The sequence below is a fragment of the Polyodon spathula genome, chromosome 1 (genome assembly GCF_017654505.1).
Source record: "Polyodon spathula isolate WHYD16114869_AA chromosome 1, ASM1765450v1, whole genome shotgun sequence".
NCBI lineage: Eukaryota > Metazoa > Chordata > Actinopteri > Acipenseriformes > Polyodontidae > Polyodon > Polyodon spathula.
Genome location: NC_054534.1, coordinates 63,743,923 through 63,767,483, shown reverse-complemented (window position 1 = coordinate 63,767,483; position 23,561 = coordinate 63,743,923). Strand labels below are relative to the sequence as shown.

Here is a 23,561-nt window from a genome sequence, read left to right as displayed (position 1 = left end):
CATCATGGCACCCCGGGTTCAAGACATTTTGGAGTCAAAACCCTAAGGAGGCTCCAACAAGCTTTTTACTGTGGGCACTGCTGCTGGTGTGTGGATGACTACTGCCAATGAGTGCATGGTGTGGAAAGGACCCCCAGGGCGGCCTCTCACTCTGCTACAGCTGTTTCCAGTCAGGGGCCACATAGATAGTGTAGGGGTCGACATCTTGGGTCCCTTCCCTTGCTCTGACCTGGGGAACCACTTCATCCTGACGCTGGGACTTTTTAGTGTGTGCATCTGAGGAACTGTGCTAAAACTGTGCTGGACTGCATTGCATTGCAGAACTGTGTGCAGGACTGAGTTGCACAACCCTACATCTGTAATTTCCCATGTGTGGGAATGTTCCCCATTCTGGACTATAGATATAACTTTGCACCAGCACTGACCCCTACCAAGCGCGGGGAAAGGCACCCCGGAAATTGCTGAGCGCACCTGACAAGAGCTAGTGGAGGGGATGGTTAACAGCCTACTGATTAGCCAGGGTTGAACTACATTGTTGCAGTTATGGGTTCTGGTCACCGATTGGCCGTGGTTCAACCATAATGTTGCAATGTTGATTAGGTTGTGGGCTATAAAAAGAGGCAGCCTGTGAGCTAGCCATAGTTGGGGGACTTAAGTAAGTAAAGAATTGTGCTGAACATCTGTCCGTTGCTGAATAAACAAGCTGCCATTTTGAGAACACCTGCATCATGCTTCTTTCTTGTTAAAGCACTACAATATTAAATTTAGTGTAACTTTTTAAAAAACGCTTGACACCTTGCTGCTGCCAGATCCCTAGATAACAATGTTCAAGTTAAAACATTGGCAGCATTTACATGCACAAGTCATGTCAGTTTTCCTTACAATGTGTTCGCTGTACTTTTCAGGAAACAAAATCATTCATACCAATGCAGATTACTCAATTCATAGTCATTTAGGGGAGGGGATATTTAAATGTCTGTGTCTGCTTACGAAGTAGGAAAAGAACAACTGAATATTGTGAGGAGAGCTTCATGCGTTGCCATGAAAATAAAAACATTTAACAATAGAAATGTATTCTCGCGCACATTTTGAATTATGCCTCACATTAACTACTTGTTTGTTTGGTTACCTTTCCAATACACACACACACACACACACAAAATTATATAAAATATAATTTCTACTAAGTACAAGTTTTACTACTTAGAATTTATATTTGTGTGTGCATTTGTGGAACATCTAAAAATTTTAATTTCATTAACTAGAACCACCTTTTATAATATGTTTTATTTTTAACATATACACAAGCCTGTTGTTATCTCTACTGGACCTAGCAACCATCAATTCCTTTGTTTTGTACAAGAAATGCACCTGGATTCTGAGCTGCGCGTGACACACAAGATAAATCATATTTTACTTTCGTTTTAGATTAAAACAACTTTCATTTTTACAGTTTTATATTTACATAAACTTGTTTACACACTAGTTTCTTTTGAAATGTTTATTTATGTGAGATTAAGTCAGAAGAACTGAATCTTGACTGCTGAAATTTGAGTCACAAGCATGATTCCTGCTCCAGTTTACATGGGTTTTTACAGTTATTTTTATCGTGAGAAAGCAATTGCCCTTAAAAGTCCTGCTGCCAAAAGGAAGTCCTTTTGCTGTTTCACGATGTATTCACGTGACAACGTCACAATCGTGACTGTAGAGTTGATTTTCATGTGCATGTAAACCCAGCCACTGTGAACACTCCTTTTTATTTTGGCAGTACATTTGGTTCTCTTTGTGGTTCAGCTTGTCTGTCTTGTTTTCACAACACATCCAGCTGGCATGCAAATACACATTTGAGTGTGTCTATTGTAAACATATTCCCTCTTTGCTGGCCTCATGTAACACTTGTCCTTGTCCTGAGCTCAGACAAGACAAATAACAAAAGGTCAGGCTTCAAGGTTTTCAGTGTTGTTCAACTTGAGAACCACCTTTCCTCTGTTGTACACAACATACAGTGAAATATTAAATCTCACTAAAAACTTAACGTGACTTGCTGACGTCATGATTCTGTTGCTGGTCTGTATTCTTGTGTAGCTACTATTACTAATAATAATACCATAAAAGTAAAACACATACATTTGTAATAATAATGTAGTATAATAGTGAAGTTTTTTGAGTGAACGTAATTCTTAATATACAATCAAAGGAAGTTCAAAAAATAAGAAAAAGTGGAAAATATTACTTGAATTCTATAGGAACAATACTTACAACAGTAACACTTACAGGGTTTCCAATGCTGCAGGAGTGTTGTTGCACATTTTCCATCTCTGGGATTTTGCACTGAAGTTGAGGACGATCTTATGCAATGGGTATGTTTACTTGTAGTCTTAAATAAAATGACATTCTTAATGTAATTGCAATTTTTTTCTGTTTTACACTGCTTTATACTGATATAATGTAAGATTACATATAGTGGTGGACTGCCATACATAACAGTGTGCTATAATTTCACTTTCATCCTGAATTTGTTTTAAAAGACTTGGCGTGTTTTTTTGTTTTTTTTTTTAAACAAAAAAATGGTCTATTCCCAACACAAATACAGAGAATAATACTGTAATCTAAGTGATACTTTTACCACCCAAATGTTTGAACAAGTGTTTTTGAACCATAATACAAGATGTTTTATAAACCATGTGATTTGGCTGCATTTTCAGGTCTTAACAATTACTATTCTAAACCTAGTTATGAATTATTTTCATGATAAAAAATAAATACACAACAACATACATTGAACAGGTCTATGGGTGCAATCTGTCATGACCTGCTTTTGACCTGAGTAGTGCTTCAGCTGGTGAATTCTGGGAACAAAAAAAAAAAAAAAAAAAAAAAAGCTATTCCATGAACATGTGTCATAATTGGCTAATGCAGCTACATCCTGAGGGACCAGTAGTGTGCCAAGCACCCACTATCATGCCCATTGCACAGACCTCTCATACAATTTATATTTGTCTTGTGGATAACATAACATAACCACATAAACGTGTCTATGTCTCCGATAGGGATCTTGAGGCTAAAGCCAGATTTAGCAAGGACATTATTTTGTCAGAGTTAATGAAAAAAAGTAACACAAGATTATTTTTTTTTACATGCACAACATTTTTTCATTTTGGTGTAAAAATGGCTTGGCAAATTTGCGAAAATGTACTGAAATAAATGCAGGAACTGCCTATAATTATGATTGAAAACTGTAAATGTAATAGATTTAAGAAATATCAATATATAAAAAAAACAACAATTTATTGATGTAAAAAAAAATCTTTGATGCTTGCTTATTTACATTAATAACTTTTACAAATAGCACCTTTTGGTATCTCAAAATAATAGCAAAGGTGGGGGGCAGATAGGAACTAACAAAATCAAGAACATTTGAAAAAACACGTCTATGGGCTAAGGGTGTAGCAGTTTCAGGCTGTCCAATGAGTAACTCAGGTGTGACTGGTTACGTCCGCATCTATATTTATTATTATTATTATTATTATTATTATTATTATTATTATTATTATTATTATTATTATTATTAAATGTAGTGTATTGTAGTTTGTTACTGTTTGGCAGTGTGGATGGGGTTAATGCGAAATGTGGCAATCTCCAAATTGATTAAGCGATTACTAATTTGGAGATGGCCACGTACATAAAAGCACATCAGCCACTCATAAGGTTGAAGGGAGATAGGAGAGTGAAGGAGAGAGAGCAAAGGAGAATACATTGAAAACAACAACTGCTACGTGTGCTGCACTGTATTTGTTGAGGGCTGTGTTTGTTCAACTTTGGCCACCGTGCCGTTTTGTTTCTACTTTGTTTTGTTTATTTCATTTAATAATGAAAGAACACATTGCCGACTCATCCTGTAGTACCATGCCTGAGAGTCTGTATTTCCTGGTCTGGTGACGTCACCCACCCATCCGGCCATATGAGCTAATATAATCAATTTGCAATTTAAAAACACACATAGAACACACATCAGTGTAAGCTATTTTAGTATAGCAAAAACATATGTGTTTGTCATGATCATATGTAACAAATTTCAGTATTTTAATCATGAATCCTTTGTCTTAACATCCATGTATACAGGGTTACTTTCTGTCACAACAGTGCTGTTAGTAACTCATGTTTCACAGCATATAAATCTACAATGAAAAATTCAATCTTATTTACTTCCAAAACAAAATACTGTTTCTTTTTAGATGAAATAAATTTAAAAAAATGCAAGAAAATAAAATATAATGTCCCAATGGTCAAAATACATACTGTACATAATCAACGTTGTTGAGAGGCAGAGAGAGCTGGTTTAAAAAAGTCACAGACCTTGCTCTAATTGTCATAACTGCTCTTCATGTTCAGCTGCCAGGCTAAGAATGTCTCAAGTCTGCTTTCTGCTCGCTTTCACTGGTTTCAGTAAATGTTAACCTATAGTTGGAGTTAAAGGGGCGGAGCTAGGCACCAACAACCTATCATCCCCTGTCATCAATTAAATCTACCTTATTTAAACATTAGTCACCTCTACCTAGCTGTCTCGTGTTTTTTCGTTTCCTCCTCCTCTAGCATCTCAACCGCCTTTGCATCGGTCTCCTCTGGGGGGTTAGTGACTCCACTTTCTCCAACCCTTTGTTAATCTCCGCTTCATTTACCTCATAGAGGAGGGTTCTCCATGAGTCAGAGGGGACCCCCGGCCAAACCCTTCCATCTGCATGTATGTTTCTTTTGGAATTCTTCTTTCAGGTCTGATGCCTCTATGTGAGGGTCTCCAAGTGGTGGCATCCCTCGTGTTTGTCGGGTCTCCTCAAAGACGGTGGCCCCTCTCCTGTTTGTCAGATCTCCTCAGTAACGGAATCCCCCTTCTATTATGTTGGTCTTTGAAGAGGCGGAACACCACGCATTATATGTTTTAACAAATACTAACTTTATGTTTTCTTTCCAGTTCGCGAGCCTCTTCGTATGTCGGGTAACCTCAGAGACGGTGCCCCTCTTGGTATGTCGGGTCACCTCAATGACGGTGGCCCCCCTCCTGTTTATTGTGTCTATCAATCAAGTAAATGTTGGGCCTTGAAGAGCCGGAACCCCTCCATGTGTATATGTTTACTAACTCTGTCAATAACCACTATCAGGGGCCATAGCTCAGCCCCGTGAAATACAATACAGTGCTGTCCGTTGGCTTGCACTGTACTGCACTCAATTTCATTAAATCAAATGATGACTGTCCACTTCCGCACAGATTCAGCACTAATGAAGAGTGTGAATACCTGCTTCCACATAGATCAGGTGATTTCTGCACTAATACATTTTGACAATGTACTGTAGTAAACCGCACAGATTATCAAAACAGAAATTACTGAAACATGGCTTTACAGGAGTCTAATGTATTATAGTATATTTGTGTTGGGAATAGGCAATTTTTTGTTTAAAAAACTAAAACAAAAAAACAACACACTCCTGGCTTTTAAAACAAATTCAGGATAAAAGTGAATTTATGATGCAAACATACAACACTCTTGGGTCAAATGTCATGTTAGTTCTCAACCTGCCTTTCACTTGTCAATCTTCTGTCTGACCTGCTGCTGATAATTTCACGGTGCTTAATGCATTACCACAATTAAACATTAACCATAAATAGTCCTGCTTTGCAGAATATGTTCTAGGTAAATTATTCCTTCTGCAATACCTGACAAAAATACTACCTTGATGTACGACACATTTTTCAATTTATCTGACACATTTGCATACTGCAACCCCCCTTGTACTTTCATGACAATACATTTAGTTACATTTTATACAATGTCAAAAGTGCAAGTTAATGTACCAAAAACTGTTTGTCCTTCATCTATTAGCTTCTAAACTTGAGTATCAGGAAAAAAAGGAGGATATAAAAAGGGTTTACAAATATTTCAGATATACTGTACGCCAGTCAGTGTTTTGGGAATAAATCATGTAAAATGTACAAAAAGAAACAACTCGCTCATTTTTAGAGAAAATTATTTAGTTAAAATACAATAAAATAATTGTGTATAAATCTCTCTAGTTAAATATTTACACATCACACGCAATAAAAAAGCAAAAAAAAGAATAGTTAGGGTTTAATGCGTAACTTAATTTAAGAAACCCCTTACCACAATTACCATTTTCTTTCCCTAACTTGACATGTCAGTGTTATTCAGATTACTGCTTGTTTTTTTTTTTTTTTTTTAAATTCTATACTGTCTATTGGCACAAACATGTGCAGACCATGATAACATACAAAATATACAGAAATAGTATTCTTCACACAGTCCTTCAGTTAGCACGATAAAGACTTAATTGATTGTATTATAGAGGTTAGAATGACCAGCACTAACACAACCCCTTGTCTATAGCATGATTATATTTTATGTGCCCTTGCTGCTTTTTATGTAAATGTTACATGCAATGTTTTGTTCTATGAAGTAGCCACATGGCCGATAAGGTAAACGTTGTCGTAGAGGTGCCCCACAAAATCCTCACTGATGTTCTGAGCAGCACGGCGAGTGTTTCGAATGAACTCTCGCTTTGACATTTTGTTTTTGACATGTGGGCTTGACAGGTCGATGGACAGCAGAATCAGGGAGTAGCAAAGCACATTGACTGCATCTGGAAAGAGTGCACAAATGGAAACACCAGTTACAATGTGTATTTTAGTAAACTTACTCTATAGATAACATTCCCAATATAGCCCAATATGCTAGATGTTATTAGAATGAGGAATCTTGATTGGATGATGGAGTGGCTTTCACCATTAACACTTTAAGCCTGCATGTGATTAGCTTGAGAGTGAATTACACTAAGGATGCAATATCAGGGTCTCCAGTATTAACTTTGACTTACTTATTGTTACTGGCAATTCATAGCAAATAAACACATTGTTGTACTGTACAAAACAGGAAATGCAAAAATATACAATTGGTAAATGGGTAAATCCATCATAACGTCACTGTTGCTAGGATGTGTGTAGAATTATGTCATATCAGTAACATAATTCTGTAAGCTTTTAATCACTTATAAAAGAAAGAAAGAGCAATTGTGTTGTCAAATCTTGTGCTGATATGGAGACAATCTTAGGCTACTTAGGTTCACTGTCAGGTGAAAAGAGAAAAGAAAACTTGCTCAGTGTCTTCTTGTCTCAAAAATATGGGACATTTCTCAGTAACATTACTTTTCAAGACTAAACACATTGGGACTAACAATGGCATATTACCTTTTAAATATTAACTATACCAGTATTTTCCCAAAGAATGGATCTATGTTCCCCTTATTTTAGACCTGCTACTATTTAGATCATTAAAATGACCCCATCAAGATTTTTTTTTTCAGCAGAACCTGAGAAAGATTAACATTAAAACAATTCTGAATTTTTTTACCTGGACTTAGACCAACCTCCCTCACCAAAGCAGGGTTGCATGCACAGAAGCGGTGTGAGAATTTAGTAATGAGAGTCTCAAGGTACTCGCCACGCTCCTCTGGTGCGTGAATGTGCCGGAAAAACTCTCGCAGTGCATTGGGCAAGAACTGGTTGCTAAAGTTGTGAAGTGTTACAAGCTCATCCAGAACATCCCTCCTGGATGAAACAAAACAAGTGCAATGTTTATAAATAGAATGTAAAAAGACACAAAATGTTTAAACTAGATCACAGCGCTTAAATACATATAAGCCCCTTTACCTTTCATCAAGATATATCCTTAACATCTTCCAGTTTAGTGTTCTTGTGTAGAATATAAACTTAGCAACTTCCTCTGGGTGGTCATTTAGAATACCCTTTGACATAAAGTACTCAATTCCCTAAAACAAAAACAAACAGTAACAAACTGAACAAAACTATGGAATTCAATACTAACACAAGGATTTAAGCTAATGAAGGTTATGATGTATGATGTACAATATAGTGAAGTACAAACAGCATACTTATTTAAGATACAAGTAACTGGACTTACAGAGTATTAAAGTTTCTCTTATGTCTGTTTCGATCTTGCTTTAAGTGCTAGTTCTGTCTGAATTTCAATGTTAACAGATGTGATAATTAAGAATTACTATTTTAGTGTCACATTCAGGTGGCAAAATATTGATTTATTTTTTGCATGCTATTCACAAAAGTTGAATGCATTCATTAATTCCAAGCTATTAAGACAAACTAGAATCTGCCTTTAAAAATCACAGTACTAACACCACTTCACAACAGCAATAAAGAGATGTTTCAGAATTTCAAATTTAGTGCACAATTTAGTAAATTCCATATAACATAAATAAATGCAACCTTAACAAACACTTTTTCCAATATCTATTAATATTACATTTCATTAGACTATCAATTAAATACTGTATAGGTAAGCCAGTGGTACTTGCGTATTAGTCGTGATGAGCACATTTTTCATCCATGACTTCAAAACACATAAAACTTAAACATAAGTTTCCTTTTGAAAGGAAAATCTTACCAGGATTGTAAGAGTGTACAATATATACAAGGAAGTATAAAATTGTATACAGCTATTCTGTTTCAATGACTGTCTCAAAGGTTTAGCCTGAAAACTTTTAAAAATACTAAAATAGACTTACCAATAAATAACAAAGTGACTACAAATCACTTTGTTTTCCTATATTTTAATAAGGTTATGTAATTTTTAAAAAATTTCAAAACATAAAAGACCAAAGAAACCAGAAAACAGATTCCATCAGCTAGCCTGCAGTTTTAGCATTAAGGATACAGGAGAAACCTAAATGAAACATGTTTAAATTTTATTAAGAAGTTAATGAATTGTTTATTGGAAGAAATGCCTATTGGAAAATTGTTTCTTGTGCAAATTTGATGAGGGGCAAATTTGTCCAATTAAAAACAGAAATTTTTTAGATAGCTTTTACTGACTATATATATATATATATATATATATATATATATATATATATATAGAAGTTGATTATTATTATAAAAAAGTAATGATACACCATTCACTGAGTACAAACATTTTCAAAAACACTAATTTCTATCACATTAAAACAGAAGTAAAATAATACATTGGATATAGTTACCTCAGTAGGGTTGCCGTTGAAAGTAAGACTGCCCTCGTCGAGTTGCATGTAGAGTTTTCTGTAGGAGAACTCAGATGGCAATCTCCTATTGTATATGGAACAGTGACCCCACGTGGACTTGCACTGTCTGAAACAGAAAACCAAACTCAACTAGAAATGTTTTGTGAACAAAACATCCCTTGGGACTGCATGGCATGTCTGCAGGAACAGTTAATAAACCATATATATTGTCAGTATCAGGGAGTCACGTTTTTACTGGACAACATGGGTTATGGAACTTGACTGTTTGCATTTTAGTTTATATAAGTTACAAGTTGTACAATGAGTCAGTCACATGACCTCAATATGGCAGCCATTTTGGGTCAAAGTCAGAACCACCAATACATACTTCAGGGTTATGTGAACACTGCAAATATGAAGTAAGTACCTCAAATGGTTTCTTGAGTTCTGAGACTTTTATTGTGTGGTAGGGGCAGTTTTAAAAGTACTACTTTATGATCTAAATTCAAACTCTGTAAATATGAAGTACATTGCTTTTGTAAAGTAACCACATTGTATTGCCTACAAAATATCTAGAAAATAGAGAAGTAACTGAACATACATGTACTGTAAGCACATTTTTGACACTAGAATGTGGATAGGAGTGGGTGCTTACAGTAAATTTTTGCAATACCCACCCCCCTATTCTGCCCACTCTGATATACTTTCAAGTAAATGTTCACAATTTTATCAGGTGCTATCTTCATAGGCTGTTCTGTACAGGCTGATGTATACTGTGACATAAAGCCACTGTTACTGGTTTCTTCAAGGTAACATCAAAAGTCCCAGTTGGTTCCCTTCCACCAAATTACCTGTTACACATAACGTGAATATATAGTTCACTTACCCTTGCCACAGGTACTCATCTTTACCTAGGTCCTGCCAGACACATGATGCCAGGCAGAGGTCAGTAGCATTCAGGTAAGACAGAATAGTAATGCTCAACTCAGGCGGAAGCATTTCTAAGTCAATGAACCCTTGCTCCTCCTTGGATTTCCTAGCTTTCAACAACTGGTAGATATCTATTCCACCTTGGCCCTGTCTGTGGTGGTTCACATTATCAGCAGCAGCAGCCGTTCTTCTGCCACACTCCCTTGGAAGGTAGCCCTGCTCACTGTATTCTTGCTGAAACTGCTGGTTTCTAGCAACCCTCCACAGCATCTGACCCATCTGCAGACCTGGAAAATGACAGAAATGATCAAATGTGTTTTAGTCTGTATTTGTAATGGTGTATCCATTGATAAACAGAAGAAAATAATAAAATCCATCAGCATCTCCATGAAGCATTTAAGTTTGCTCAACGTAATGAAAGAAGTACTGTACTGTGTATTACTACCTGTTATTTATTTTAAATATCACATTTTACTAAAACCTTTTGAAAGCTTTCAGACAAAGAAATTGTGTGGTGGAGCTATATATCCTAAGCTTTAATAAGCATAATAATAATGTGCATGAAAATACTGATGTTGAAAAAGCAGTTTCCATTTATTGTTGTCAGCAACTTTAATGGGGATAATAACTTACTATCTACATTCAGGATAAAATATTTATTTTGTTTTTCATCCAATCTGTTTTCAATTGTGTTTAAAGCACAAACAACTCAAGAGTCTTAGGAAAGTAACTGAGCCAATGAAAAACAAACAGTTGCCCTTGTCAGACTCGATGATCACATTCATACTCTCTCCAGTCTGTATTCTGTCTGTATTCTGTATTCATAAAGAAAAATGATTTATGAATATAGCTCTTAAACTCTTAACCTCAGTTTAGGTTGAAAGCTCTATCGTATGTTAATTGTCCTACTTAAGGACAGACACAACCACTCTTGTTAATTGCAGTGCAGTATCTTTACATATTAGGTTACTTTTTAGGTTTAGAAAAGAGATACAGGACAAAAACAGTAGACAAGAAATAGCATAGAAAGTGGGCACAGACTTTGTGGAAGATACATCTGAGCGAAGAAGCATGGGGGTGCTGCCTACCAAACCCAGGGCAAAATAAAAATACAGCTGCCCCTGTGTGCATTTTGTTTACTTTGTGTTGTTATTACAACACCCTCTCGATATATTGCGAGTGTCGGGGTCCAATATAAATCCGCCATTATATATATATATATATATATATATATATATATATATATATATATATATATATATATATATATATATACAGGCCGGTAATATATACTAAACGAGGGCACTCTTTTTATAATGTTATATAAATATGCAATAATATATTTAACCGAGGCAGCTGCTCTTTGAACTAATATATATAATAGGCTCCCTTGATATAGATATACAATATATATATATTCTCCGAGGGCCACAATATATATATATATATAGGAAAATAAATAGGGCTACACAATACATATCTGCGACCCATATACCACGGACCGCGCGAGAGACCCATAGGAAAATAAATAGGCTAACAAATACATACTGCGCAACCACTCCCTCATTTTATCGGTGGCGTAAGGGTCCAGTATAAATCCTTTACGCAACCTGCTTTTTCTCATTTTTCGTATAAAAAAGCAGTACACCATTTTAATTCGTACAGCGGAGGGTAATTGCTTCTCATCAACTTCAGTCTCCAATTAATTTAATGAGATTTTCTCTCCTTTCTCAAATGCACAAACCCGCTGCATTGAAATAATCCATTCCCAACAATAACACAGGAGGCTTGTTGCTAGGGAGCTGACGTCACTGCCTTGTGACTTTTGCTAGTGCATTATTGCCACACGTGAACACCTCGTTGGCAAAAATAAAAACAGCTTCAGCATGCACATATTTCATTTGCTTTGTGTTACTGTACAATACATGTTTATGATAACAGTATGATAGTAATGCTTTGTTTTTAATTGTTTTGTATATTGTTGTTTGTAATGTGCGAAATAAAACAAACAATAATTCTAAATACCTATATAAATTGCAGCTAAGGCATACGCAGTTAGACATTAAAAATGGGAAGCCAACTCCAAGACCACAGTATAGCGACGGGCGATACAATGAGGGGTGGGTGTATTTAAAATACATGTATTTGGGCACTGTTGTTTTAGGTTGGCAAGGAACGGTTCATCCTGCCAAATCACTTCACATGCAGAATGTGCCTGGGCACAACTGAATTATTAATCGAGCCCAGGCACAGCTGAATAAAAGAGCAGATGAGCCAATCATAATGGTTGGGTGTTCAGAGTTGGAACAAGAAAGCGAGACATGAGTTTAGAGCAAAATATAACAATTGCTACTAGTGCTGGCTTTACACCAGCACGATACTTGTTTTATTTAGTGTTTGATTAGTCGGTCTGTTTTGGCCACCATTTTGTTTTGTTTTCAGAAGTGTTTTAGTTTGTTTAAACATTTGATTTATAATTAAAACGTGCAACAGCGCTTCATACCCAGTAGTGCTGAGCCTGTCTCTTCCTGGTCTGACGTCACCACAAGCCACCCGGTCACAAGCATGTACAGTAGACCTTTGGTAACAAGACAGCTTAGTTACGGACTAAGACGACAAAGCCAGAAAAGAGATGGCCAAATGGTTTGTGCCTGTTTTTTTTTTTCTTTCATCCAGGTGATTTCTTTTTTGTGCACAGGATGGAAATGGTGGCAATGTAGTGCAAATACTGTACAGTACAAAATGATAAAAACTTAATCTTCTCTGTGTTTAACACATTCTCCTGGCCAGTACCTGGGAAGCTAGCCAGAGATTCTAGTATCTTCATCATGGGTGTTTCCTTTCTGAGGCAAAGTCACACACAGCAATTCCTGTTTTTTGCTGATTCCCAGTAGTTTTATCAAGCTGCTTTTTGCTTAATTAAATTCTAAAATCTCTTCTACACTTTTTTTGTGTTTTGAGTTACAGTTTGATTTTTCTAAATAATAAAATGAATATCATATATTTACAGGCCTAGGACAGAGACCAGATGCAATAAGGACATATTCTTGCAATGTTCAATGTTATAAGTCTTGAAAATTTATGACTGCTTTGCATGCAAAACTCTCCTTTACACAATGCAAATCATATGTGTAATTCTACTAAACCTGGTATTAAAAATGGGTTACCACTGCCCTTTGGGATTTGTGTCGAGACTAGAAACACGTTTAGATGACTAAAGTCTAATATAAAATAATATAAACATATTGAAAAAGGGTTTTGTGGTTTTAAGTTTACATTTAGGTACATGGAACTAAAAATAATCCGCCTTGAGTTTTTTTTTTTTTTCCCAAAGCTGTTTTTTTTTTTTTTTTTTTTTGTAAAAATGAGGCCTTAAAACAGATTTGCATAATTGCATACAACATACTGTTTATTTATTATAATAACACATTAGCCTGCCATGTAAAACAATGAATACAGATTGAAAACAGAAGCCTTATTTTAGAAAACATGAGACATGTCAGGCAATCCAGACTGTCAACATTTTCTGTTTTACAGTATTACTGAGTTTGACTTTTACAGGACATTTAATTCATGTGCCTCTCTAAGGCTTCAGACTTGCTTGACTGACAAGAGCTTTTTTTCTGCTTTTTATTAATTATAGTACGTGCCTTTCAGCTCTCACCAGTGCTAATTTTCAGCTTGTATTAATTCCACTGCTAGTGCTCCAATGTTTATACCCAGTGAAACATTCCTCAGATGTTTCTAATTGCTTTCGATATGTGAAGTGGGTTGGATAGGCTAAATGTCACTGCAGTGACATAATCAAATTTGTTGTTCAACATTCTATGCTAGAAACAAGAAACTCAGAAACAAGAAACAGCAGTTCAAGTGCTATTGCGCACTTTAATTACACACAAAAAAAACTAAAACAAACAAACAAGCAAATAAGCAGGCTAAAAGGGCCAAAATAAAAGGTTTAGACAAAACAGACGAGAAACCACAGCTGTACATTCACATCTAACACGGCACAGCACAGCACAGCACAGTACACATCAGCAAAACTTTCACCATCATTAACAACACTCATTTTTCTCTTTTTGTACACCTGTGGCTGGAGCCTAACTAGTCATTAATTATTCCATTATGGCCCCAGCCACATTCCCACGTGTGTACTGGCAGGAAGGAATTTAACCCCCTCCCTGCCAACCCAATATTCCTCACACACACCCACACATTACAGCAGCAGGGCTTCCACCCTGCCACAGAGCTCTATATGGTTTCCTTTGGTACTAATGAGATGGATCCTTAGCCAGCAGAACATATATATTTATTATAATTACCTATTATTATTATTATTATTATTATTATTATTATTATTATTATTATTATTATTATTATTATGACTACTCTACCTATGATAATGATAAGTAGATAATAATAATATATTATAGATAATTTACCGATTATTATATATGTACATATATAATATATACATATATACATATATAATATATAGAAGTTTTCCTACAGATCCATAGCTTCAGCAATCCTGATCTTTATAGTATACTAATACAGCTAAAAATACCAGCACTTTAGGTCAGTGATATAAAAAAATGATCTAGTCAAAATGGCAATAATCTGAAACGTTGAATAAATGGTGTAAAAAAAAAAAAAAAAAAAAAACACTGAATAAAAGGGGTCTCTAAACCCAGCATACTATATGCTTATGTTCTCCTATTTGGTCAAAGAAGCTTGCCAGGGCTATTTCCAGCTTGGTATGGCATTTACTAGAGTAGAAAGTCATGCGAGGGTACATCGCAAACAGGACTTTCACTGCTTAAGTCTCATCAACATAAGGTGCCTCAGCTGGACATGTTTCCAGGCAATCAATCAATAAATAAATAAGTTTTTGGTCAATTGTACAGCTTTTTAGCATAAGGTGATTTACCCACTCCTTAAAATCGTACAATGTTTTAGATGCACACTTCCCATAGATTGTGGAACGTGTGTGGTATGTGCTGCGACATCATGAGTTCATGTGTTTTTAGTATTGCTCCACAAAGCACCCCAATTAGCTACATTTGTGAAGAGCTGATTGTAGTATGTGGTGCCACTGAGAATTTACTAAAAAAAAAAAAAAAAAAAAAAAAAAATCTGACATCGGTTTATTGAAAATGTCGCATAAAACAGTCTACTGTATACAAGCTTCTCATGCGCTCCAGCTCCTCACCGCCTCATGAGATTGCAACCATGTAGGGCTATATTAGAAGAAATATCTTGACACGATCAACAGCCAAAATATACTTTTCTTTTTTTGCTTTGTCGTCCATTTCTGGTAGTTTACCTCCAATGCTGAAAACTAGATTTTAGCAACCTAAATCAAAACAATGCAGCACTGACTTTGTCCCACCTGCTATGTACAGTACAGCTCACAGAAAAGCCCGTACAGACACACTGATTGGCTGATTAAAACACTGTTGTCATCTGAATAGTAAACAAGAACATTAACCGCTTTGGAGTATTTTTTTTTAAATGTTATTTGTCTAAGGACTTTTTTTTTTGTTTTGTTTGCCTAAGTGCAATGCACACAGGACAATGAAGGAATAAAAAAAAAGCATATCTACAGACGGAAGATACGTAGTTTGTGTCGCTTGCGTTGTGCAGTAGTTCATTTAAACAAGGTTTCTTTTATTTTTTTTAAATCTCTCTGTACTTCTCCGGCATGCATTAGTGTTTGGCAAATCTGGTGCAGGATTGGTATCTGCCCTAGTCCAGCCAAATGTTACTGCGACATTGTAGAAAGTAAATAGTTTTGGATTCATTTCATGTTCAGGCAAGAAAAACTTATCTCCCCCGACACTACTGTGAAAGGCACAGTCAAAAGCAGACGCAAGGCAATCCTGAGGTTAGGATACAAGTCCAGCTAATGTCCCATGTAGATGTAGTTGAGCATTGCAACAGGGGAGGATGATACATCAGCTGGAAACACATTCATTCTAATTTGTTACCAGGTTCATTAAAACACGGAGCCCTACGAGTGAGACACCTATACGTGTATTTCCCTGAAGTCTGCAGCACTGAAGGCACACGCAGGCAAACCTAGTTTGTAGTGTGTCAACATCGTGGGTTACATGATTACACGCATATACTAACATAAACTTGCGCACGGCTTTTAACTGTGTTTATAACTTGTGGCGTATAGCTAAAAAGAACAGGAAAATGGCTAATAAGTTATTCATTCTGGTGCACACTTGAAGTGAAGTTTTTTTTTTTTTTTTTTTTTTAAATAGTAACTGAGCCACGATAACAGGGGCCCCCTTCCTGCCTCGAGACCCCATGCAATTGCAAATGTGCCTAAAACCGCTACTGAATGCAACTCCACGTCACCTCCTATTTCTTTATTGGGTTTCCAAAAACTCTATCACTTCACAAGTCCCTCAAGTATAATTTCAAAGTGTACCAAGTTTTCCCTTGTGTTTTAAGACGACATTTAACAGTAGAAAAATGATAACCCTAAAATTGTAAAATATGGATATGCTTGACGAATAATTTGCAGTGGTAAAACATTTTCAATTACAGTGAATTCTCATTAAAACAAACTCTGATTAGATGAATTGCCTCATAGTATAAACGTTCTACAAGTTCTAGGCAAAATGTAGCAGTTGTTTATTGTTATAAGAAACAATTTACACTAATTAACTTAACACAAATTTTCTGTTAATCTTAATTATTTTGGTGCCGCAGCCCCCTATTTGAAAATATTTAAAGTAGTTGAAATACACTGAAATATCTTAAACACTTCATAAATATGTAACTGTAACATACAGCAGCCTAATTATTATCCCGCATTCTAAGCAGGTTAAGCCTTGTCCTTGTTAACCACTCAGTTATCTTTTGGAAACTGCTCTACTTCAATTAGATTTAATTTGATCAATGAATTGAAATATGTTTATATTTTATTTCAGTGGGTAAATATTTGAATAAAATGAAATATCTTTAATCACTGGGTTAATGGCCTGTTTTGTTATTGAATTGTACATGTTTAGCATTTTCCTTGTTAGAAATCCTCAACCACCATGTGGTAATTGCAAGACTTGGTACATAATTATATATTTAGGGTAATAATTATTATGCTTACGAGCAGCAAACTGTGGATGCAAGTCGTCAATTTCCTGATTAGTACAGCAGTCTCTGGCTAAGAGAACATCCCTCGGGAAGCAAGCGAAGTGCTCTCTTAGCCAAAGTGTTCTTGTAGATGGAGTTGACCACCAGACACAATATGCACGCACACCAACATCTGAAATGATGTAGATTAAGTAATAAGTATGTTAATAAACTATAATAATAAAGTAACAGACAAACTAACTTTAATAAACTAACTGTAAAACTAAATTAACACAGCACCCCTACACATGTTAAAAAATGCAGCAGCAGCTCTAGATTAATTATGAATACCTGTACAGGGTTAAATAATTTAACAAAATTATTTAACAGAATGGTGAAGCAACTCACCAGAACGGAAAACCTCCAGAGCTCAAACCATTTCCAACTTTTTGTAGCAAAAGAAACAGCTGCAGGTTTTGCCATTTGTTTGCATGCCATTTTGTAGAGATGAGGTGCACTCATGGGAATACAAAACGAGGTAATGATATGACAGCGGTTCTGGGAAAATGTCATAAACCAATCAGCGTCATCTCGCGATGCCAAGTCACATTTCAAAAGATTGAATAAACCACTTGAATTTAAGTTTGATGATGAAGAATAATCAGGTTACACAACAGTTATTTATCAGGTGTGAGTGAATCACTAGCCGTGCCAAAAATGTGTTCTTTTAAGCAAAGTTCCTGTTCCTTTAGGCAGAGCATTTACAATGGGAAAAATCAGTTTCACCACAAGGGTGTTCTCTTAGAAGGTGTTTCTCTACGCAGACTACTGTATCCTGATGTTGAGGATGCCTTACTTTTTGTGGTTTAAAATGCCTGTGATCGAACAGGACATGTGGGTTTTAAATGCAGCTCATTTGCAATCTATACTTTTTAATAGTTCACTTACAGTGGTATTTTCAATAAAATGCACAGTACGTTTAAATGTATAATACTTTTTTTATTGTTCTGTAATTGCAATTTGATTTCAGTGTTACTGTAACTTCAATAAAAACTGACAGTATGCATTTGGCTTTAGATTCCTGATAATAAGAATTACTGATAAGACTTTTTTTTTTTTTTTTTTTTTTGGATGGTCCCTTGAAATTCGTATTAACGAGAATTGACGGGATATAAAAACATTCTACACAGAGGTTTTTTTAGGCAATTAATTTGACCTCTTATGACAAAGGGAAGGTTGATATCAACTCATTTTTAAACATGACACTATCAAAGGCATGCCCTAGATTGTGAATCAATTTGAAAACACAGCCTTTTAAAAAGGTTTGCATTTACGATGACTCATCATTTAAAGGAGATGTATACAGTAACTCTGAGAGTCCAATGGGACCTCAAAGTGAGGCAATTAGTGTTATCAATGCATACAAAACAATATACCTATCTGGAGATAAATGCCATACTGTTCTTCAAAACCTTTTAGTCTTATCTACAGAATGACACAGTTTGAGACCACACAAAGCCCAAAATACATTAAAACTATAGCTATACTAATCTAAAAACTTTTTACAAAACAAGCGTTCCGCAGCTGGTGCAGGGAAACTAAAGTACAAACTTATAAACTTGTCTTCATGGGCTTCTTCAACAGCTTCTTTTTAATATGACTAGTACTCTATGTAGTCAATTTTGTCATATGCATTTTCCAATGATAGGGACATGTTTAAACATGAATAGCCATCGAAAACCTTTCACAAACAAGTAAGTGTTGAAAACACAGCATGTATAAAAACAACCGTATTCCTACCATGACAGCACATCTTTTTGGAGAGAAAAAAAAAAAACACATAAACAAAAACATTCATTGGTTCAGTCATGTTTCCTGGAACAAAAGTATTTATTTATAAGCTGGATGACAGATTCAGAGCACTTAAAGGAATTAGTGACCTTCAGCAAGTTGACTGAAACAGTATTTTTTTTTTTTTTGTATTATTATTGTACAGTACATTAGCAGTTCCATTTACTGCACTTAGCTAAATATGTTTATTGATTTACTTCAAAGGTACAGCGGGCTGAGCAGTAGCTTTTAACAGAAGGACTGCATGCTGTGCTTTTTCAGGGCACACAAAGTATACTTTAAAAAAGCAGGTCTACAGATCTGTTTTCCAGATAAATACTGCATAGTATTTTAATAACCATGTAATGTAAACAAAACAGAAACTCGTTATATTTAGGTTTTTACACTACCAGTTCCCTGGCAATTACATTCTGAGGCACTTCGCATGTGCAAAACTGTGTTGAGAAGATACAAATTGGGAGAGTAATTCTGTAACTGTACAGGCAACTTTTCTCTTCAACATTAGCGTAGTGAATATCGGCTTTACGTACAATCCTCTTTACCTTCCTAGTCAGGAAAATGTATTTATTAATCAAATTCTACCATCGTCTTACAGTCCTCTGAGTCTTACTCATGATCAGAATATGCTATAGGTTGAGCAGTGAAGCATTAGGCCTATTTATGACTTGGCAAGCATATTTTACTACTGTATAATCACTAATACTCATGAACTAACTACAAACGTAGTGTCTTACACGGAATACAAATGCAATTATGATCATACTCCAAGTTTAATGGCCTGTTTTGAGGAGATCTTCCCAAGACCCTGATACAGGTCTCCAGTGCTAAAGGGTAAATAACAAGTTCTGCAAGCCTCCTGACTGCCCTGTTTTTAATCTGATGTATAAATCGATATACAGAGCATCTAAATGTATAGAGATTATTTTTCTTGTATGCTGCTTTTGTTTTGTAATAGCCTAGCTGTCCCAGGTGGAAAATGTTCCACATTAAAGTTTTGTGAATAAACACAAAACATACTGTACAGCTTGCATTACATTGTACATCTACACACAATCTACGAAGATCACTTCATACAGTACATTGTGCATCATCAGACAATTGTAAAAAGTTTAATTAGTATTTTAATTTTTTTGCAGATGCAGGATTATAGTCTTTTCAATATTTACATTACAAAAAGCATTTTTGTTACACACATTATCAATAAACATACATTGTCCACTCATTATATTCAACTAGTTTAAATATAGCTATAACTAGTGAGCGAGACAAGTTATGGGTATGGGGAAGTGTTACATTAATAGTCATGCTATTTTTGCTCCTTTCTTTAATTGTTTATGTATTTGTTTCATTGTATAAACAGTGCTGTTTAGGTTTATATCACTAAGTATAGCACAGGGTAAGAGTGACCAGCACTGAGAACCGAAAGCCTATGTGCCTGCCATACATTCACATTATGACGTAACACTTAACTGCACTGGGATGGACAACTTCGGCCACTTAACTGCGCTTATATTAAAATGTATACCGTAATCCATTCTTTTGATCCAATATTGCTAATTTATTTAAGTCTTTGCATAACATACAAGCTGATTTCTGTCATCCAGTCAATCAAAATAGTGATATCATCGCACATTCAAATGAAAATGTTTAAAATCTGCGATTACTTACATTTTTTTTTTTTTTTTTTTTTGATGGTTTTGGCAGTGTCCAGATCTGACAATTATCGGTCACTGGTTGTTTCCATGTAGGGGGGTTAATTTATTTTCCATGTAATATTGCCAATTATCACTTATCTTGCGAATATTAGATTGATAATGACAATAAAAAGAACACCGTTTAATGGTTCGATGTTATTGCTGCACTAGCACACGATACACACACAGTGTGTGTGTGTGTGTGTGTGTATATATATATATATATATATGTATATATATATAATATAATATATATATATATATATATATATATATATATATTATAAACAAAAGACTGAAACAATTAAACTATCTTCTTGGCTCCCAGGGACATCATTGTTAGAGTGTATGTATGCTTGTTTAATAGTTAATGTTGTCATAATAATATGTTCGTTTCTATGTAATTTTGCACAAATACATACAGTAAAACTTAAAACAAGAGAAAGTTTCGTTTTATGTGAATCAGTATTTCTTGGACATTTTGTAGATCTATCAAACTTGTTAAGGGGCGATACCCAGCACAAAGTACCCCCAGATTGGTTTACAAAAACAGAAAACAGAAAATAGTACATTGTGATTGGTTAGGCTTCTTTTCAATCATTACTCCACTAAAAGTTGGATAGGTTGAGTTACTAAATCTGCGCCACCTACCTGTAATGTCGAAGTTTCACCGCCGCCGCGACGAACACACTAGTATTATCAAAACTTTTATGCAGTAATACTTCCTCTGTTTATCACTTTATAAAACGACCCATTTAAATAAAACTAGAGCCTGGGAAGGTCCAGGAATGGCAACCTGTCTTCGTGTAACAGCACCACACTGTAAATGGCAAGGCTGAGTTTTAACCTGAAAATAATGTTCCTAATCCCTCCCCGCCCCCCATCTGTCACTAGCTCGTCTTCCAGCAGTATCAGCAGCTGGTGTCGGTTTTGACGTTTCAAGTTGTTGTTGTTGGAGGAAATTACGTACATTGCTAGGTAAATCTAAGAAAGTTATCATGTTTTATACCGTACCGTACCAAGAAAAGAAAATCCCCGATTTTTGCAAATAACAAAATTATTTAAACAAGGCCTGTAAATAATAATAATAATAAATCATATAATGTATACACACTTAATTAAACAGATCAGGACCACGGATTGACGGTTTCCTCTGTGTCGAATATGCGTTCCATAAAAACACACTTTTTTTTTTTTTTCTAGCTGTCTTTGTCAACACTGCAGGCAGCAGCGCCCAATCAAAGTCTTATATGAACCCAATCGCAGCAGTCTGGTTGTTCAACCGGCAAAGATAAACTCAAAAAATTCAATGGAGAAACAGTACATTTCAACAGGCAGAAGCAAAGTTGGCTTCCACAAATCAATATGTGCAATACATCTATGTCGTATCGTAAAGTTTACTAGAGTGTAATATTTAGGGCACAAGCTAACACAGTCATATTAGTTTAGTAAATGTGGTTGTATCGTGTGACTGACGAGAAACAACTACTAAAGATTAAACACATACAGTTAGATGAGTAACCCCCCACACCAAAAAAAACAAATAAATAAATTCCGGGTTAAGTTATGGTAAAGATAGCTCAACTGTGAAATTACTAGACCTACACGTATTGTTGGTGTGTGGTTGTAAAATTGTAACTTGCAACCAAGTTTTAACATGATTTTCGTATTCTGCGTACTTAGATTTCAAAAGTATTTGAATGTTCTTCTGTTTAAAATGAACTGCTATAGCCACCCTGCGTTTACCTCCCCTTGCCTTATACATCAAATATTCATGTTCCTGTTTAAAAAACAGCTTTCTATTCAGATATTCAAACACAGTCTATTAGATACAGATGGTGGCAACAGGAGATCTGTAAGGATGTCTTCGGAAACTTCACCAACCACTTCGCTCTCTGAACTATGACAGGTGAAGTTTATGCTGGGTAAGAGGCCGGATTTTAAAAAAAAAATAGTACATTGAAGTTTTGGGAGAGATGGGAAAGCCAGGTATAAATGGCCAAAACTTATTGTACACTTGCAAGACGCCACCCCCCCTGATCAGATAGTTATATGATGGTGAGAACAATGCTTAAGGTTATCTTTTTATTTTCATAAACTGATGTACACATGTACTCATACCCATTTTGTAATAGTAAAAAGAGAACCCTACTGGTCAGACAGTGAGCACATTCACAGTGGATAAAAAGCAGGGCTGATCTCTGTTCTCTGGGATCGGTAGCATGCCCATCTCTGCTCTGGATTGCTCGACGTAAAAGCGATTCTGGCTTTAGGCTTGTGAGATTGGAGGATGCTCACACGCCCTCAGAACATTTGTGCTGCGTGGGGACTCACTGCGGTGAGGAGAAAAAACATAATTGGACATTCCAAATTTGGGAAAAAAATTAATAATTGATCACTCTAAACTTATTATTATTATTATTATTATTATTATTATTATTATTATTATTATTATTATTATTATTATTTTAAGTTTAATAAGGTGGGTGTCTGATTCACCCTTACTTATAAAAGACAGACACTGATGTCTTGGGCAAATATTTGTCAAGAGGGACAGACCTTTTTTATACCTTTCCGTGAGATTAATAGTATTTGTAGTTATCTGAGAAGATACTATTTTTCCAAACTTATCGAGTTGTTGTTCTTTGTGCTCATTTTGGCAAAAAGCTGTGTGTTTATTTAAAGCAACATAAAAAAGCTTATTCCGTGCCAAAAAGAGAACCTGTACAAACTGAACAAGACACTAAAACATCAGTGGAGCAATGCAATAAAATGCATGGGGGGGCGATAATAATGTAAATATTTAAAAAATAATGCTCAAGATGAAAAGTTGGTGCTGCTTCCTGTGTTGTGATTTAAACTCACCGTAATCAGACTACAAGGTACCAGCATGCTACTGTACAAAGTTCTATTTTAATTATT

The 23,561-nt window shown here is 35.5% G+C and overlaps 1 protein-coding gene across 3 annotated transcripts; it reads right to left on the bottom strand.

Moving 5' to 3' along the window:
* Positions 1-6,007: 6,007 nt before the first annotated feature.
* On the bottom strand, positions 6,008-21,552 carry LOC121320767 (F-box only protein 8-like). Of its 3 annotated transcripts, XM_041259387.1 has the most exons (7): positions 21,291-21,552; positions 12,512-12,586; positions 9,965-10,295; positions 9,079-9,205; positions 7,718-7,836; positions 7,419-7,615; positions 6,008-6,651 (listed from the first exon to the last, which is right to left on the bottom strand). In XM_041259387.1, the coding sequence occupies exons 2-7, from the start codon at positions 12,573-12,575 to the stop codon at positions 6,461-6,463; spliced, it is 1,029 nt and encodes a 342-aa protein (XP_041115321.1). In that variant the 5' UTR covers positions 12,576-12,586; positions 21,291-21,552; the 3' UTR covers positions 6,008-6,460. The 3 variants fall into 3 exon arrangements, with proteins under 3 accessions (XP_041115321.1, XP_041115331.1, XP_041115337.1); XM_041259397.1 differs by lacking the exon at positions 12,512-12,586 and having other exon boundaries at positions 21,291-21,551; XM_041259403.1 differs by lacking the exons at positions 12,512-12,586; positions 21,291-21,552 and adding an exon at positions 17,129-17,234.
* Positions 21,553-23,561: the final 2,009 nt, after the last annotated feature.

What these genes read in the sequence shown, in the direction of transcription:
- LOC121320767 (XM_041259387.1), bottom strand. Translation starts at nt 12,575, where the DNA reads ATGCTTGTGACCGGGTGGCTTGTGGTGACGTCAGACCAGGAAGAGACA. An exon ending in GATGAGTACCTGTGGCAAGG is followed by an intron (nt 9,206 to 9,964) that starts GTAAGTGAACTA and finishes TTTCTGTTTCAG; the next exon opens with ACAGTGCAAGTCCACGTGGG. An exon ending in TCAACGGCAACCCTACTGAG is followed by an intron (nt 7,837 to 9,078) that starts GTAACTATATCC and finishes TTTTTGTTTTAG; the next exon opens with GGAATTGAGTACTTTATGTC.